The sequence below is a fragment of the Sparus aurata genome, chromosome 24 (assembly GCF_900880675.1).
Source record: "Sparus aurata chromosome 24, fSpaAur1.1, whole genome shotgun sequence".
Taxonomy (NCBI): domain Eukaryota; kingdom Metazoa; phylum Chordata; class Actinopteri; order Spariformes; family Sparidae; genus Sparus; species Sparus aurata.
This window is the reverse complement of record NC_044210.1, coordinates 18,501,542-18,517,691: the sequence shown is the minus strand read 5'-3', so window position 1 is coordinate 18,517,691 and position 16,150 is coordinate 18,501,542. Positions and strand designations below refer to the sequence as shown.

Below are 16,150 nucleotides of genomic sequence, written 5' to 3'. Positions count from 1 at the left end.
GTGGCAAGTGTGCACACAAGAATAGCTGTCCCTGCCGGGTAGCAGGGATACACTGCTGCAAGTACTGCAAGTGCAAGGGAGGGAATTCTTGTAAAAATCCCATCACACCGAATGAACAGTGACTTATTGCAGACCAGGAGTGACAAGAAGAAAGGGGTGAAAAACAGACAAGAAGGGGAGCATCCATCTAGCTACATCTATCAAACTTTGTGTAATTGAAATAATAAAATGTATATATTATTCAAATGTTTGTTTTCTTTCTTCGAGTAGTATTAATATCCAAAATTACCTATTTAAAATATGTGATTAATATCGACAAAATGCAGATAGAATGTTGAACCTGGCTTTATCCAATTTTGACATATCTGTTCTGAAAGTTATGCAAATTAGCACACGTTTAATCAGATAATGGCCTATTTGCATATTAAAACATAAAATCCATGAAGACTTCCAATACAAAAGATGTTTGTATTGATGTCAGTGATCAACATGTGAAGTTTCGTGGTGATATCTATAAGTTAAAATTTTTGCCCCATTCATGCCCCATTCATGCCCCATTCACCTGTTGGACAAAAAAGGCGTGGCCATTTTAGGGGGTTTCGTCCCGGATAGCGAATTTCGCACAGTTCCCATGTTATTCCTTAGGGTCATATTAGTCTAGAACAGTTGAGAAATTCTCTCCCAAATGAAGTGCCCACAAATCTGACCCAGGTCCTAGACTATTAGACCTGCTCCAATTGTACAGTTACATGAAATAATGAAATAAAATAATGAATCCTGACCTGAGAGTTTGAAGGACACAGTGTGGACTCTTCAGTTCAGCAGAAAGTTGCTTCACTCCTGAATCCTGCAGGTTGTTGTTACTCAGGTCCAGCTCTCTCAGATGGGAGGGGTTGAAGTCCAGAGCTGAGGCCAGAGAAGTACAGCCTTCCTCTGTGATCAGACAGCCTGACAGCCTGCAGACACACAAAACAACACAACACACATCAGCTGAGGGTCTTGATGACTCAGTGCACATCTGTGTTCAAGAGTTTAACGTTTATTAAATTCATCTTTTTCTTTTTCACTAATTAATTCATTAGCAGTAATGCAGAGTATACCTGAAGCTGATGGAAATGCCATTAGTTTTGCAAATATTTGGTCATGAACTGACATATTGTACAGATTAAAATAATGACCTGACGATGAAGCTTGAACAAAAGTCAGAGGATCACCAAAGTAATGACAGTTCATCCTGAGGGGAGCATGAATGTCTGAACCAAACCTCATGACTTTCCATCCAGTGGTTGTTGAGATTAGTAAACCGGGACCAAAGTGCAGAATAGACTGACGGACCCACATTGTATATGAAATGCATTCATGCTTCCATCAGGATGAGATGTAATTATTTTGGTGATCTTCTGACATATGAAATATATTTTTTCAATTAATTTTTTTAACCTTGTCTGGTTTAGAGATGCTCCAACTGTACTGTTACATGAAATAATGAAATAAGGACTTCCGGTGCGAAGCTACAGCGAGATGGACGTGTAGCAGTGAGCTCCCACTAGTCGGTCAGAGAAAAGTACCTCCTATCAATATAAGTAGCTTTGAAAACGTTTCAAATTAAGTATGAGAGGAGGGAAAATGCAAAGGAGACAGATTGACAAGAAGATGAATAAAGCACAAGAAATCACAGAGGTAACCAAGTCTGCCGAACACTGGGAATACGGCGACCATGGAGAAACTTCGACAGGTGAAGCTAACACAGCAGCTAACACCCACCAAAATGCTCTGCTTGAAGGCCTGACATCACTCACTAAAGAGTTAAAGGACTTCAAACAAGATATGAGACGGGACTTGGGCGAATTTAAAAACGAAATTAAGAAAGCTGTGAAAGACGACCTTGCAGAGTTAAAAGAGGAAGTTTTTCAAGAGCTACAGGTCCAAAACGCCAACATTGCGAAGGCACAAACCCGGATAGCCGACCTGGAGTCAGCCAGCCTAGAGATGAAAGACATGCTGTTGATGGTGGTTAAGCAGAACATGGAGATGCGAGACAAAATTGTCGATTTGGAGAGCCGTTCAAGAAGAAATAATATCAGGATCTACTGAGTGCCAGAGGAAAAAGAGGCGAGTTCGGTCATTGAGTTCGTAAAAGAACTGTTTAAAAGTCACCTTACCCTACCAGACGGAGTGGAGCTCCAGATCCAGAGGGCGCACAGGGCACTGATCCCAAAGCCAGCTGCTCCCTCATCCCCGAGATCAATAATGGTAAACTTTTTACAGTTTCATGTCAAAGAACTGATTCTCAGGAAAGCTTGGCAACAGAAGATTGAGATGAACGGCAAACGACTTTACTTTTACGACTACGCGACTGACACCATGGAGATCCACCGGATAGAAGTAAATGTGGAAGTGAATGGACTATCTGGGAACGAAACTACTCTCCCATGGAATCAAAACAGCAGACATGAGCCTGCTAACACACGGCTAATTAGCCCCGACAATGACTCGACAAAACAGGAGTTCAGGGGACTGGATAAAAAGCCCAGGAACAATCATCCCTGCTGGAATACTCTTGGAGCAAAGCCTAAAGTTAAATCATTTTTGGGAGAACGAGTAACAGGCAGAGCCCAGCGTCCTGAGATCTGTGATGCAACTGGTTGGCCTGCACTTTCCTCTGAAAAGAGTGCCTCCTCAACGCCCGTACCAAAGCGGAAACAACCGTGGACAACGGTGAAAACAAAAAGTAAGAGCAAACCTACCCAAATAACAAAAATACAACTGGAGAACAGATTTGCTCCACTTTATCAAGACCGTGCAAGCTCTCCGTCAATGAACAAGGAGAGTTATGAGACCAAATTCAAAAGTAAAAGACCACAGAAAGAGCTAATGACTGGACCACAAACACTGATTGTGGGTGATGTTGCTGTGAAGGAGGTAAACAGCTTTTGCAGCAAGAAGAACACCAAAGTACTCTGTTTTACCAACGATATGGTCTCTGACGTCTCAGAAAAAATTCTGGACATTGTCGCTGAACATCCAACAGTGAAATCTCTCATCTTACACACAGGGGCCTGTGATGTTGTGAAACAACAATCTGAGGTATTGAAACAAGACTTCACTGATCTGTAGAACAAAGTCAGATCTCTCGATACTGTGGTGTTTGTCAGTGGCCCTCTACCAACTGTCCGTAGAGGTGATGAGAGATTCAGCAGGTTGTTGATGTTGAACAGATGGCTCAAAGCTACATGTGCCGCTCAATCGGTGAACTTTATTGACAATTTTAACATTTTCTGGGAACGCAGACACCTCTTTAAGGCAGATGGATTCTGCCTTAACAAGTCAGGAGTAAGGTTGTTAACCTCCAACATATTCTACTCTGTGCACCACACACCAGTTCCTCCCTTCAAGGACACCAGGCAAAACAAACTAAAACAACTGATAAGACAGCCCTTGGAAGGAGAAATACTTGTGCCTGAGATAAGCTTCGAACAGACAAGTCAGCTGTGCCAGGAGGAGGAGTCCTTGCTGCCATCTTCGCTCCGCAAGGAGGAGTCCCCCCCAGTCGCAACAAGAGGGAACATCCACTCTCCACCAACCCCAACCAACTCTCCGCCCTCTCCAGCCAGCCTCAGCCTCAGCCTCTCCCCCTCTTCCCCCCTCCTCGATTTCACGGATGAGATGAAAAAGCTGGTCAATGTTGGACTCAGACTCACACCCCGCCCAAATCTGCCACGCTTGAAACCACCATCGCCAAAACGTCATCGTGCCCCTCCGCCCCCTCTGAATAATCTTTGGCCTCTACAGTCTGAAAACAGCGAAGTACATCCTGTCCATGCTGACAGTACAATTAACGCTTACTGATATGTGCCGGGTCCGGGCTATGAAGTTGATATCACTACTGTTTTCCCCCGAGAAAAGCCAGGGCCCCCTGGAGTTCAGGCTGCCTCCTCAATTCCTGTGATTACAGGTAATAGAAAAATTGTGAATTTGTTGAGAAACAGGAAATGCAGGACTAAATCTGCCAATCCATTCAATTTAGCTCCCATTCCTCGTCAGCCACTAACTGTCGCAAAAAACTGCACAGTTGGTTTTGATACTGTAACTGTAGCTCTATTAAACATCAGATCTCTAGCAGGAAAATCTTTTTTAATACATGACTTTATCATCAAACACAATCTTACTTTTATGTTTTTAACTGAAACTTGGTTAGACCAGGATAACAGTGCAGCTGTTCACATTGAATCCAGTCCTCCAAATTTCTCTTTCATAAGTGAAACTAGAATGCATAAAAAAGGAGGAGGTGTTAGTATTTTGTTTAATGAGTTACTCAAATGCAAGCAGATGTTTTATGGAAGTTTTACTTCTTTTGAATATGTTGCTCTTCAGGTAAACTCATCTTCTCGAGCTATTTTTCTAAACATCTACAGGCCACCTAAATACTGCACATATTTCTTTGATGACCTTGTTGAGTTACTATCTCTTATCTGCACTGACTTTGATTGTGTGTTAATTGTTGGTGACTTTAACATCCATGTCGACAAGCCTGAGGACAGATGGACTAAAGAACTGTGCTGTGTCCTTGATAACTTTGGACTCACTCAGCATGTGACACAACCCACACACAACAGGGGCCACATCCTGGACTTAGTTATCTCAAAGGGTCTGAACATTTCTAAGGTTCTGGTATCTGATGTCGCTCTCTCCGACCATTACTGTGTTTTCTTTGAGAGTGATATATCAGTGCACACAAATGTTCAAACTCAGGTTGTCTCAAAGCGATACATCACTGAAAACACTGGTGACATATTCATTGATGATTTCTCTTCCACACCACCCCTCTCTAGGTTCTCTGTCAATGACCTTGTACTTCATTTCAATTCCAAAATTACAAATGTCATGAATGCCATTGCACCCACTAAAGTGAAGGTGGTCTCTGGTAAGAAAAAATCTCCTTGGAGAAACGCCACGCTTGTCAAGATGGAAAAAAGGGAATGTCGAAAAGCTGAGCGCAGGTGGCGAAAAACAAATCTCCAGGTTCATTTTGACATTTATAAAGAGAGACTTTACATTTTTAATTTAGAATTAAAAAAGTCAAGGCAGTCCTTCTTCTCAGACATTATCACCAAGAACAAAAATAATGCTCGTGCCTTGTTTGCTACTGTCGACAGGTTAACAAACCCTCCTGTGCCAGTAGCAGCTGAACATCTGTCTACCAGGGCCTGTAATGAATTTGCATCATTCTTCACTGCCAAAATTCAGAACATTAGACAAGCGGTCAGTGCCACTCTACCAGGTACTGGAGGTGTGTTGTCGTTTTGTCCACCTAAACCCAACTCTAATACCCTGACACAATTTGATCCAATTAATGACAAAAACCTTCAAGACATTATACAGCATTTGAAGTCTTCCTCCTGCAGCCTGGATATTTTACCAGCAGGGTTCTTCAAAAAAGTTTCAGACTGCATGATTCCAGACCTGCTACAGATTGTTAACACATCTCTTCTCTCAGGTGTCTTCCCCCAAGCCATTAAGACAGCAGTCATTAAACCACTCCTGAAGAAGAGAACTCTAGACACATTAGTAATGAATAACTATAGGCCCATTTCAAACCTCCCAATTTTAAGTAAAATAATTGAAAAAGCTGTCTTTCAACAGCTGAACAATTACTTAATAACAAATGGCTGTTTTGATGCTTTCCAATCAGGATTTCGACCACATCACAGCACTGAGACGGCCCTCGTTAAGGTCTTCAACGACATTCATTCAAACACAGACAGCGGAAAAATCTCAGTCTTAGTATTACTGGATCTCAGTGCTGCGTTTGACACAGTCGACCATAATATACTACTGGACCGACTGGAAAACTGGGTTGGACTCTCTGGTACAACACTAAAGTGGTTTAAATCTTATCTAAATGAGAGAGATTACTTTGTGTCTATTGGTGACTACACATCTGAACGGATGAAAATGACAAGCGGAGTACCCCAGGGCTCCATTCTGGGGCCTCTACTATTCAACATTTACATGCTCCCTCTAGCTCAAATAATGGAAAACAATGAAATTTGCTACCATAGTTATGCAGATGACACACAAATTTACATAACCATATCACCAGGGGACTATAATCCCATACATACCCTGAGTAGATGCATTGAACAAATCAATGATTGGATGTGTCAGAGTTTTCTTCAGTTAAACAAAGATAAGACTGAAATAATTGTTTTTGGATCCAAGGAAGAACGACTTAAAGTCTCTGCTCAGCTTCAGTCTGTAATGTTGAAAACTACAGACCAAGTCAGAAACCTTGGTGTGACTGTGGACTCAGACATGAATTTCAGCAGCCATATTAAGACAGTTACAAAGTCAGCCTACTATCACCTTAAGAATATATCCAGGATAAGAGGGCTTATGTCTCGGCAGGATTTGGAGAAACTTGTTCACGCATTTATCTTCAGCAGACTCGACTACTGTAATGGTGTCCTTACAGGACTCCCTAAAAACTCCATCAGACAGCTGCAGCTGATTCAGAACGCTGCTGCTCGAGTCCTAACAAGAACCAAAAAAGTAGATCACATCACTCCAGTTCTTAGATCTTTACACTGGCTTCCTGTCTATCAAAGAATAGATTTCAAAGTCCTGTTGTTGGTTTATAAAGCATTGAATGGTTTCGGGCCAAAATACATTTCTGATCTGCTGCAGCGTTATGAACCATCCAGACCTCTGAGATCGTCAGGTACCGGTCTGCTTTCAGTCCCCAGAATCAGAAGTAAACATGGAGAAGCAGCTTTCAGTTACTATGCGCCACATATTTGGAACAAACTCCCTGAAAATTGCAGGTCTGCTCCAACACTCACCTCTTTTAAATCAAGACTTAAAACATTTCTTTTTGCCACTGCTTTTAACTGAAGCAATGCAAGTCTTTGAACTGCATTATTACTCTGAGTTTTTTTTTTTTTTTTTTTTTTTATAATGCAATTTTTATGTCTTTTAAATGAAATGTTTGTCTTTTAATGTAATTTGTGTGTGCCTGTAAAGCACTTTGAGTTGCCTTGTGTCTGAATTGTGCTATACAAATAAACTTGCCTTGCCTTGCCTTGCCATGGAAACGCACCATCGCTTCAGGGAGCGCAGCTCAGCGTGCAAGAGAGAAGCTGACAGAGTTAAGACGAGGTACCGAGTGAGAGAACTGAAATGAATAAGGTGAATAAGGTGTTATTATTTACTTACTCGAATGAATATTAATTTTTGAGTGATCTAACCCTGGGCCACATAAGATAAAAGACTCATGACTTATGTTATAAAGTTTATGAAACCGATTGGAGGTATGTAGTTTACACAAGTACCAAATGTTGGACAATTCTAGTAACAGTGGGTATTTTCTCACAACTAGGGAGGGCCCCCTCAGAAATTAGGCACTTTACCCTCCTCCCACCAACAGGGACCTTGAGGGATGTCTAAACACATCCCTTCTTTTGGAAGTCACACTGTTATTGTTGTTCCATAGTTATAGTTGTATTGTGTTTTTTATGTTTAGAGTTGGACTGCCACACAAGTTCACAAACAATAATGTTAGAATATAATACCAAGATACTGTCGTTGAATGTCAACGGTCTGAACAATCCTGTGAAATGCCAGAGGGTAATGACTAAACTACGGAGGGATGAATCACAGATTATATACCTACAGGAAACCCACATGTCTAAACAGGAAAAGCGAGAATTTCAAGAAGTTTGGTTACACAATATCATTTTATAGTTCATTTCGCCATGGGTGTAGAAGAGGTGTGATCTGATTCTTATTCCCAACTCTGTGAAATTTGAGTGTATCAAAGAAATCAGTGATAAGGAGGAGAGATATATCCTTGTGAGAGGAAAACTGGAATACGAAATGGTGACATTGGTTAACGTTAGGGCTGGGCGATTTATCGAATTTTGATCGCGATTTCGATTTTGGCTTCTCACGATCATGAAAACACTGTAATCGAAGAAAAACGATGAACGTGCCGCCACGAGTCGTGTATGCAAATTACTGCGCTGTAAAAGCACAGTGAACGCACCTGTGTCGCCTGCAGCTGCAGCAGTGAGTGTGTGGATCAATTGTGGAACGAGCGATTGACAACATGGCAGAAAAGCAGCCTGAGCCTTTAGTTGAAAAGAAAGGTAGGACAACTTCGGTCATTTGGAGACATTTTGGCTTCAAATCGTCGGACGTGGAGCAGAAGGAGATTGTTTGCAAAGTTTGTCACACCGTCGTGTCTGCACCCCAGGGCAACACGACAAATGAATTTAACCATAAAGTGGTCTATGACAAAGTATTGAAGGAGCAAAAGACCCAAAAAAGTGCAAGAGCGCCAACTTCAGCCACAGCCACCGCAACTCGGTCCTCCATTGACTCAGTGAATAATCGTGTGTATTAATCGTGATTTCAATATCAATCAAAATAATCATGATTATTATTTTTAGCATAATCGCCAAGCCCTAGTTAACGTATATGCTCCACCCAACAGTGGAAAGCTATTCTTTAAAACCTTGCTAGACAAATAATTTTAGAAATGGATGGAATGTTGATATGTGGCGGAGACTTTAATAAAGTGATGAATAGTAAGTTTGACACAACAAACAAGAATAAAAGTACCAATCATGTCACTAAAGTAATTAAGAAAACATTTAAAGAATTTGGTTCAGTTGATACCTGGAGGGAATTATGTCACAGGGTGGCTGCGTCTGGTGGTGGGACCAGTGAAGGGGGGGCGCTGTTTGAATTTGCTTCCACAGGGTTTGTTGCCATGGAGTGCTGCCCCAGAAGGGAACAGGAGGTTGCAGGTGTGCGACTGGTCGAGCAGCAGAGAAGGCGGGGCGGACACAGGTGAAAGGGAGCAGCATTCAGGAGGGACGACGGTCAGCCTACGGCGGAGACGAGAGAGCAGCGGAGCAAAGCATGGCGGCACGACACACGGCGTGCAACGGCAGAGACGAGAGCAGCGGAGCAAAGCATGGCAGCGCGACACACGGTGTGCAACGGTAGCAGAGGCGGAGACTAGAGCGAGTGGAGCTGCGGAGCAGTCCACAGACGGCGTTGGTCGACCATAGGTACAGGGGAGACGCACCGTGGGAAATGTGGAGGGGTAGAAGTGAGCTTCACCCCTCCTTCGAGCTAAGTACCGTTTTTATCCCACACCCCTCATCTTAACTGTCTTGACTGAATAGCGGTATGAATAGCACGCTGTATGGTTTTGATTTATTTCATGTTTTATATATTTTCATTTGTTGCATGCACATTGTGATTTTTTAATTATTGCTTCAGGGGTTTTCGCCAGACGCAAAAACAGAATATTAACAGCATTCTTTGTATGTGTATTCGGAGGTGACCGGGCGACTGGACACTATACCAAGACGTCGTACTGTGGGACCCGCTCTTCTACCTCCAGCTCACCAAGCACCACAGTGGACTCCTTTGTTGATCATGTTTTTAATAACCGCTGCTTAAAGTGAAACTCTCGTCAAAATTCAACCGAGGCTTTATTTGGGATTGAATATGAGTCAAACCTTCGGGTAAAAGCATAATTGCGACGAAAGAAGCAGTTTTAAGATTCATCGTAGTTTCGGTTTTGGGCACGTTAATTACGAACGGGAGAGCTAGGGGCATGACAGGCTAGCGTCAAAATCGCTATTTTTAGAACACTAAGAAGGCTCGACATAACATGAAACTTTGCGCATAGCATCACCAGGGTCTCTACTCATGAACACGAGCATTGAGAACGTTGTTTGTGTACGCAAAGTGTATGAAAAAGAAGGTTTTTGAACTACTCACGTTAGTTGCTGCATCTCCGGCGCGCGGCCCTTATGGCAGGCAAAAAGTGTAGATCCCGAGTGCGACCATCAGGAAGCAGAGTAATGGTGGGATGCTCCTCAAGCTTTGTTCCATATGAATGCACGGATAATTCATTGTTTTGTCGTAAGCGAAAAGCAACATTGACTTCCATGTTGAAAAGGGAGCCTCATATTACAAGCAATACTACAATCAGCAGCCGGAAAAGTCACGTGACATGTCGCGTGGATAGTTGTTGCTGGAAGCCAGTATGCTACCGGTGACCTGAGAGACACAAACACAGCACAACAGCGAAGAAGACCGAGCGGAGACACCGAAGTTGTCACAGCGTAAATCAAGATGGTTTGTTTTTGTGCTTTTCCTGGATGTGGAAAGAAGATGAAAAGTAATATTCCTGAAACTTTTCACAGACTGCCGTTCAGGAGCAGTAGGGATATCCTGAATCAGTGGTTAATTGTTTTGCAAGTCGACATCAACACGCTGATCGAGACGCTAAGAGAGAAGGACTACTGAGGTTGTAGTGACCATTTTGACCATGACGACTTCAAGATGACTCCAACACTCAGGAAATCAAAGAAAGCGTTTTTGAGGATAAATGCTATTCCAAGAGCTGTACAAGTGGCTGCAGAAAGAGTGGAGGTAATGCACTTTTGGTTATATTCTACCGAAATGTTAGTGACGACAGCTTCTAGATGGGATGGGGGATGGGTGCATAATTAAACTTTGTGTGTTTGCTAGTCTTTGAATCACGAAGTCGTAAAGTTATTGCAAGGATATGTACATGGAATGAAATTGGACATTTGAAAAGTCTGCCTTTACTACTATGTCAGTTAGTAAGTTGATAGGAGCGGGGTCTTGTGAGTTGCTCAGGTAGCCTAACCTGTACGTGTTACAATAGGAATCATGTTGAAATGAGCGGGGGGTGGGGTAAGGCTATGCTTACTCTTGCTCATGCTGAGCCCAACAAAGTGGGACGACTGTCCAAGATTCCCTTGATGCCAAAAAGGACAGTATTGATGTAATTTTGATCACACAAAGCTCAGCATGTTGTGAAATTGGTTGAGCACTAGTGCTACTACTAATGCCTCTACTAGCACTACTTAGACATAAAGTTTTTGGTGCAAAGTAGTTTCAAAAATGTTTTCTGTATGTCAATATGGTCAAAGTAAGAGAATCACTTGATGAAAATCAGTGTTTTGATTATATTTTTTCCCACAATCTAGACAAGTGGTTCTGAGACAGCAATCAACTTGGAAGACGCTTAATTGGCTGGAGTGCCACAGTCCAGCCCAAAGAAGATTGATTATACACAAAGGTCACAAAGCTCTGGTCTGCAATCTGCCCTTGCCCTCTCCCTGACACGTCCAGCACAGACAACAGTGAGGCCACACACAAAGCCATCATTGTCTGGAACATACCTAGCAGGGCCACCAACATGGTTACTTGTCACACAGTGCATGTTTTTTTTCTAATTTGCAGGGCAGTAGTACAACATCGGTGTTGCATTCGACTGTCCCTAGTGCAGCCAGTGGACTTCTCACTCAGATTAGTTGTTTGTTTTTGCCTGATACACTGTTGCCTTTAGTGGCGATGTTGATATTATATTCTTGAGTGAATACTTTATTCTTTTCATAATTTCAACACATATATCCTTTGATGCATTCTACAGGACGACCTACAGCAATCAGCAGCAAACTCATCTGTCCACGAAATGAGCCTTAGCTTTGAAGAGATGTAACTGGTGTAGCCATAGAGGAGAAGAGGGTCGTAACACAAGCTGGCCAAATTAGAATCCACTGGACATGCCTGAATGCACATTGAGGACACTGGCAATCGTGTCGTGACCAGAGGGAGATGGGACGAACCATCCTCCTGATGTGTGCAGCCTTGTTATTTACTGGAGCTACATACACTGATATAAAAGACTGGGCCGGACTAGTTAATATTGCAATTCCAAGTGAAGCACTACAGAATCCAGACAGTGTACCTTGTTTCTGTCACACAGTGAACTTACAGAAGCAAACAGGACAACATCATGGAGCGTCTCACACATCTATGTGCCTCAGGGAAGACAGAAGAATTGTGTGGTGATGCTAGGTGTGACAGTCCTGGTAAGCATGATTATTAATTTAATTTTGCCAGATTTTTATGCATTCTAACTACATTTACATGTGAATATACAGTAAGTGCGGCCTTGATAAGCCTTGACGCAGAAAAGGCATCTTCTGACATATGATATATATTTTTCATTTATTTTTTTGCCCTGTCTGGTTTAGACCTGCTCCAATTGTACAGTTACATGAAATATTGAAATAAAGTAATGAATCCTGACCTGAGAGTTTTAAGGACACAGTGTGGACTCTTCAGTTCAGTAGAAAGTCGCTTCACTCCTGAATCCTGCAGGTTGTTGTTACTCAGGTCCAGCTCTCTCACATGGGAGGGGTTGGAGTCCAGAGCTGAGGCCAGAGAAGTACAGCCTTCCTCTGTGATCAGACAGTCTGACAGCCTGCAGACACACAAAACAACACATATCAGCTGAGGGTCTTAATAATCTAGTACACATCTGTGTTCAATGGTTTGATGTTTATAACAGTGATCATCTTTTCACTCATTCATTAATCAACCCAAAAACAGAGTATAACTGAAGCTGATGTAAATGCCATTAGTTTTGCAAATATTTGGTCATGAACCAACATATTGTACAGATTAAAATGATGAACTGATGACGGAGCTAGAAGAAAAGTCAGAGGATCACCAAAGTATTTACAGTTCATCCTGAGGGGAGCATGAATGTCTGAACCAAACCTCATGACAACCCATCCAGTGGTTGCTGAGATGTGAATCAGGATTAATTAATTAAATAATGAATCCTGACCTGAGAGTTTCAAGGACACAGTGTGGACTCTTCAGTTCAGCAGAAAGTAGCTTCACTCCTGAATCCTGCAGGTTGTTGTTACTCAGGTCCAGCTCTCTCAGACTAGAGGACTGGGAGCTGAGAACTGAGGACAGAGCTTCACAGCTTCTCTCTGAGAGGTTACAGCCACTCAGTCTGGATAAAGAATAATTAGCAGAACAAGAAAATCATATTTCTATTTGGGTCAATAACAGCACATTTACTGCATTCTTAAGAAACTTCTCCACACTTACAGAGCTTTGTTGGAGACTTTGACCACTGGCAACAGCCTCAGAAGAGCCTCCTCTGAAGCACAGTATTTCTTCAGGTCAAACACATCCAGATCTTTTTCTGATGACAGTAAGATGAAGACCAGAGCTGACCACTGAGCAGGAGACAGTTCATCTGTGGAGAGACTTCCTGAACTCAGGTACTGTTGGATCTCCTCCACTAGAGAACGATCGTTCAGTTCATTCAGACAGTAGAACAGATTGATGCTTCTCTCTGGAGACAGATTCTCACTGATCTTCTTCTTCATGTACTCGACTGTTTCCTGATTGTTTTTTGAGCTACTTCCTGTCTGTGTCTGCAGACCTCGGAGGAGAGACTGATTGGTCTGCAGTGAAAGACCCAGGAGGAAGCGGAGGAACAAGTCCAGGTGTCCGTTTGGACTCTGTAAGGCCTTGACCACAGCACTCTGGTAGAAACTTGTTGTTCTTCCTCCAAAGGCGTCAGACCACCAGGATGTTGACCGCTCTTCATCTGACAGCAGATTAACTCCAGAGTTGATGAACGTCAGATGGACATGAAGAGCAGCCAGAAACTCCTGAACACTCAGATGGACGAAGCAGAACACCTTGTCCTGGTACAGTCCACTCTCCTCTTTAAAGATCTGTGTGAACACTCCTGAGTACACTGAGGCTGCTCTGATATTGATGCCACACTCTGTCAGGTCTGATTCATAGAAGATCAGGTTTCCTTTCTGCAGCTGATCAAAAGCCAGTTTTCCCAGATACTCAATCATCTTCCTGCTCTCTGGAGTCCAGTGTGGATCTGTCTCAGCTCCTCCATCATACTTGACCTTCTTCACTTTGGACTGAACCACCAGGAAGTGGATGTACATCTCAGTCAGGGTCTTGGGCAGCTCTCCTCCCTCTCTGGTCTTCAACACATCCTCCAGAACTGTAGCAGTGATCCAGCAGAAGACTGGGATGTGGCACATGATGTGGAGGCTTCGTGATGTCTTGACATGGGAGATGATTCTGCTGGCCTTCTCCTCATCTCTGAATCTCTTCCTGAAGTACTCCTCCTTCTGTGGGTCAGTGAACCCTCTGACCTCTGTCACCATGTCAACACACCCAGGAGGGATCTGATTGGCTGCTGCAGGTCGTGTGGTTATCCAGAGGCGAGCAGATGGAAGCAGTTTCCCCCTGATGAGGTTTGTCAGCAGTACATCCACTGAGGTGGACTCTCTAACATCAGTCAGGATCTCAGTGTTGTGGAAGTCCAGAGGAAGTCGACACTCATCCAGACCGTCAAAGATGAACACAACCTGGAACTCCTCAAAGCTGCAAATTTCTTTGGTTTCGGTGAAGAAGTGATGAACAAGTTCCACCAAGCTGAACTTTTTCTCTTTCAGCACATTCAGCTCTCTGAAAGTGAATGGAAATGTGAACTGTATGTCCTGGTTGTCTTTGTCTTCAGCCCAGTCCAGAGTGAACTTCTGTGTTAAGACTGTTTTCCCGATGCCAGCCACTCCCTTTGTCATCACTGTTCTGATTGGTTCGTCTCTTTCAGGTGAGGGTTTAAAGATGTCTTCTTGTCTGACTGTTGTTTCTGGTCTGTGTGGTTTCCTGGATGCTGTTTCAATCTGTCTGACCTCATGTTCATCATTGACCTCTGCAGTCCCTCCCTCTGTGATGTAGAGCTCTGTGTAGATCTGATTCAGAAGGGTTGGGTTTCCTGCTTTAGCGATCCCCTCAAACACACACTGGAACTTCTTCTTCAGGTTAGATTTAAGATTTCGCCGACAAACTGCAGTAAGTTGTTCTAAATTGACATATAACAAAAACGATTAAGCAATTCATAAAGAAATTATGACAATTTCCTTACCCTAAAGATTGCACATATAAGCACGTTTCCTCTGTCTTTTGAGACATTACAAATTGTCTCATTGATCCATCATGTTAAATCTTTAGAGAAATCCTCTTACTCTGCAGACAGGCAACCAGCTCCTTCTGCTTCATTCTCCTCAGGAAGTGAAGTGTGATCTTCAGAAATGCCTCTCTGCTGCTCCTCCTCTGCTCTTCATCCTCACCGTCCAACACCTCCTCATCCTCCCTCTCACTCTCTGAGCATTCTGGGTAATCTGAACTCAGAACATTCTGGACCTTCTTCAGCTCGTTCTTCACAAAAGTCACAATGTTCTCCTCCAGCAGCTGAAACAGAATATTATGTTAATGACAACATTTAACATCATGGAGCCAAACACCAGATCCATGTTGGACAGATTCACCACTGGTCTGTAAAGTGCAGCATGGAGATTATTGTGAACAGACTGGATGTAAAACTAGTTGTTGTTCATGTACAGACCATAAATATGGAGTCCAGGTGTGTCTGATGCTGCTGGACAGACGGACCTCTGGGAACCTCTGAGCTCTCCTGGTCCACTCTGTGGAGGAATCACGAAGAATTGAAAATGCATTTCCTTCTGTAAAAAGAACGATGTCCTGCCCGATCACTGATTGTCTGATTCTGCTCTGCGCCTGTGAATGCAGCATGACTGCACTGCCTGTGTACCAAGTGAGAATGCAGATGACGACTGGACTTCACCTGTAAACACCAAGGTGATATCTGATGAACAATTACTATCTTATGTTACACGCTGTTTAGTGTTTGCATGAAGCCAGGGGTGCATTTTGTCCAGTTATTGTTTCTGTTGATTATGTTTGATAAATGTGATTCAAAGCAAGACGATAACTGTTAATAGTTTGCATGAGTTTTGTTGCTGCTATCATTTCTATGCAATCCCAATGATATTCACCTGCTATATTTCTGTTGTTATGCCCATGTAGAGTGAATATTTGTTGGTTAAGTGACCATCATTATCAGTATGTTGTGCCTTCCATTCATTCTCTGTGGCACAAGCTTAACATCTAAAAAGTATGGGTGCATTTTGTACAGTTAGCTCTTTCTGTTGATTCTGTTTGAAGAATGTGATCAAAGCAAGATGCTAGCTTATTATCATTTATTATTATCATTAGTGGTTGTAGTGTTAATATGACCACTGTTGGTCCAACCACATCATGGTTGCCACCTCAGATGGGTCTGTTGGCGACCTGAAGAGCCAACAAAAGTGGGAAAGGGGATAATATAAAATCCACAGACCCCGAAAGGGCCACAGACCCCGAAAGGGCCAGAAATGCCCCATATAGATATACT

At 42.9% G+C, this 16,150-nt stretch overlaps 1 protein-coding gene across 1 annotated transcript in view; it reads right to left on the bottom strand.

The window, feature by feature from the left end:
* LOC115576522 (NACHT, LRR and PYD domains-containing protein 3-like) overlaps positions 1-15,376 on the bottom strand; it is a gene marked incomplete at its 5' end in the record, with an annotated part of 32,049 nt that extends 16,673 nt beyond the window's left edge. Inside the window, 5 exons of the mRNA XM_030409054.1 lie at positions 783-956; positions 12,692-12,865; positions 12,964-14,758; positions 14,922-15,147; positions 15,302-15,376. Of these exons, the coding sequence (XP_030264914.1) occupies positions 783-956; positions 12,692-12,865; positions 12,964-14,758; positions 14,922-15,147; positions 15,302-15,376 (2,444 nt within the window). The remainder of the gene's footprint in view (positions 1-782; positions 957-12,691; positions 12,866-12,963; positions 14,759-14,921; positions 15,148-15,301) is intronic.
* Positions 15,377-16,150: the final 774 nt, after the last annotated feature.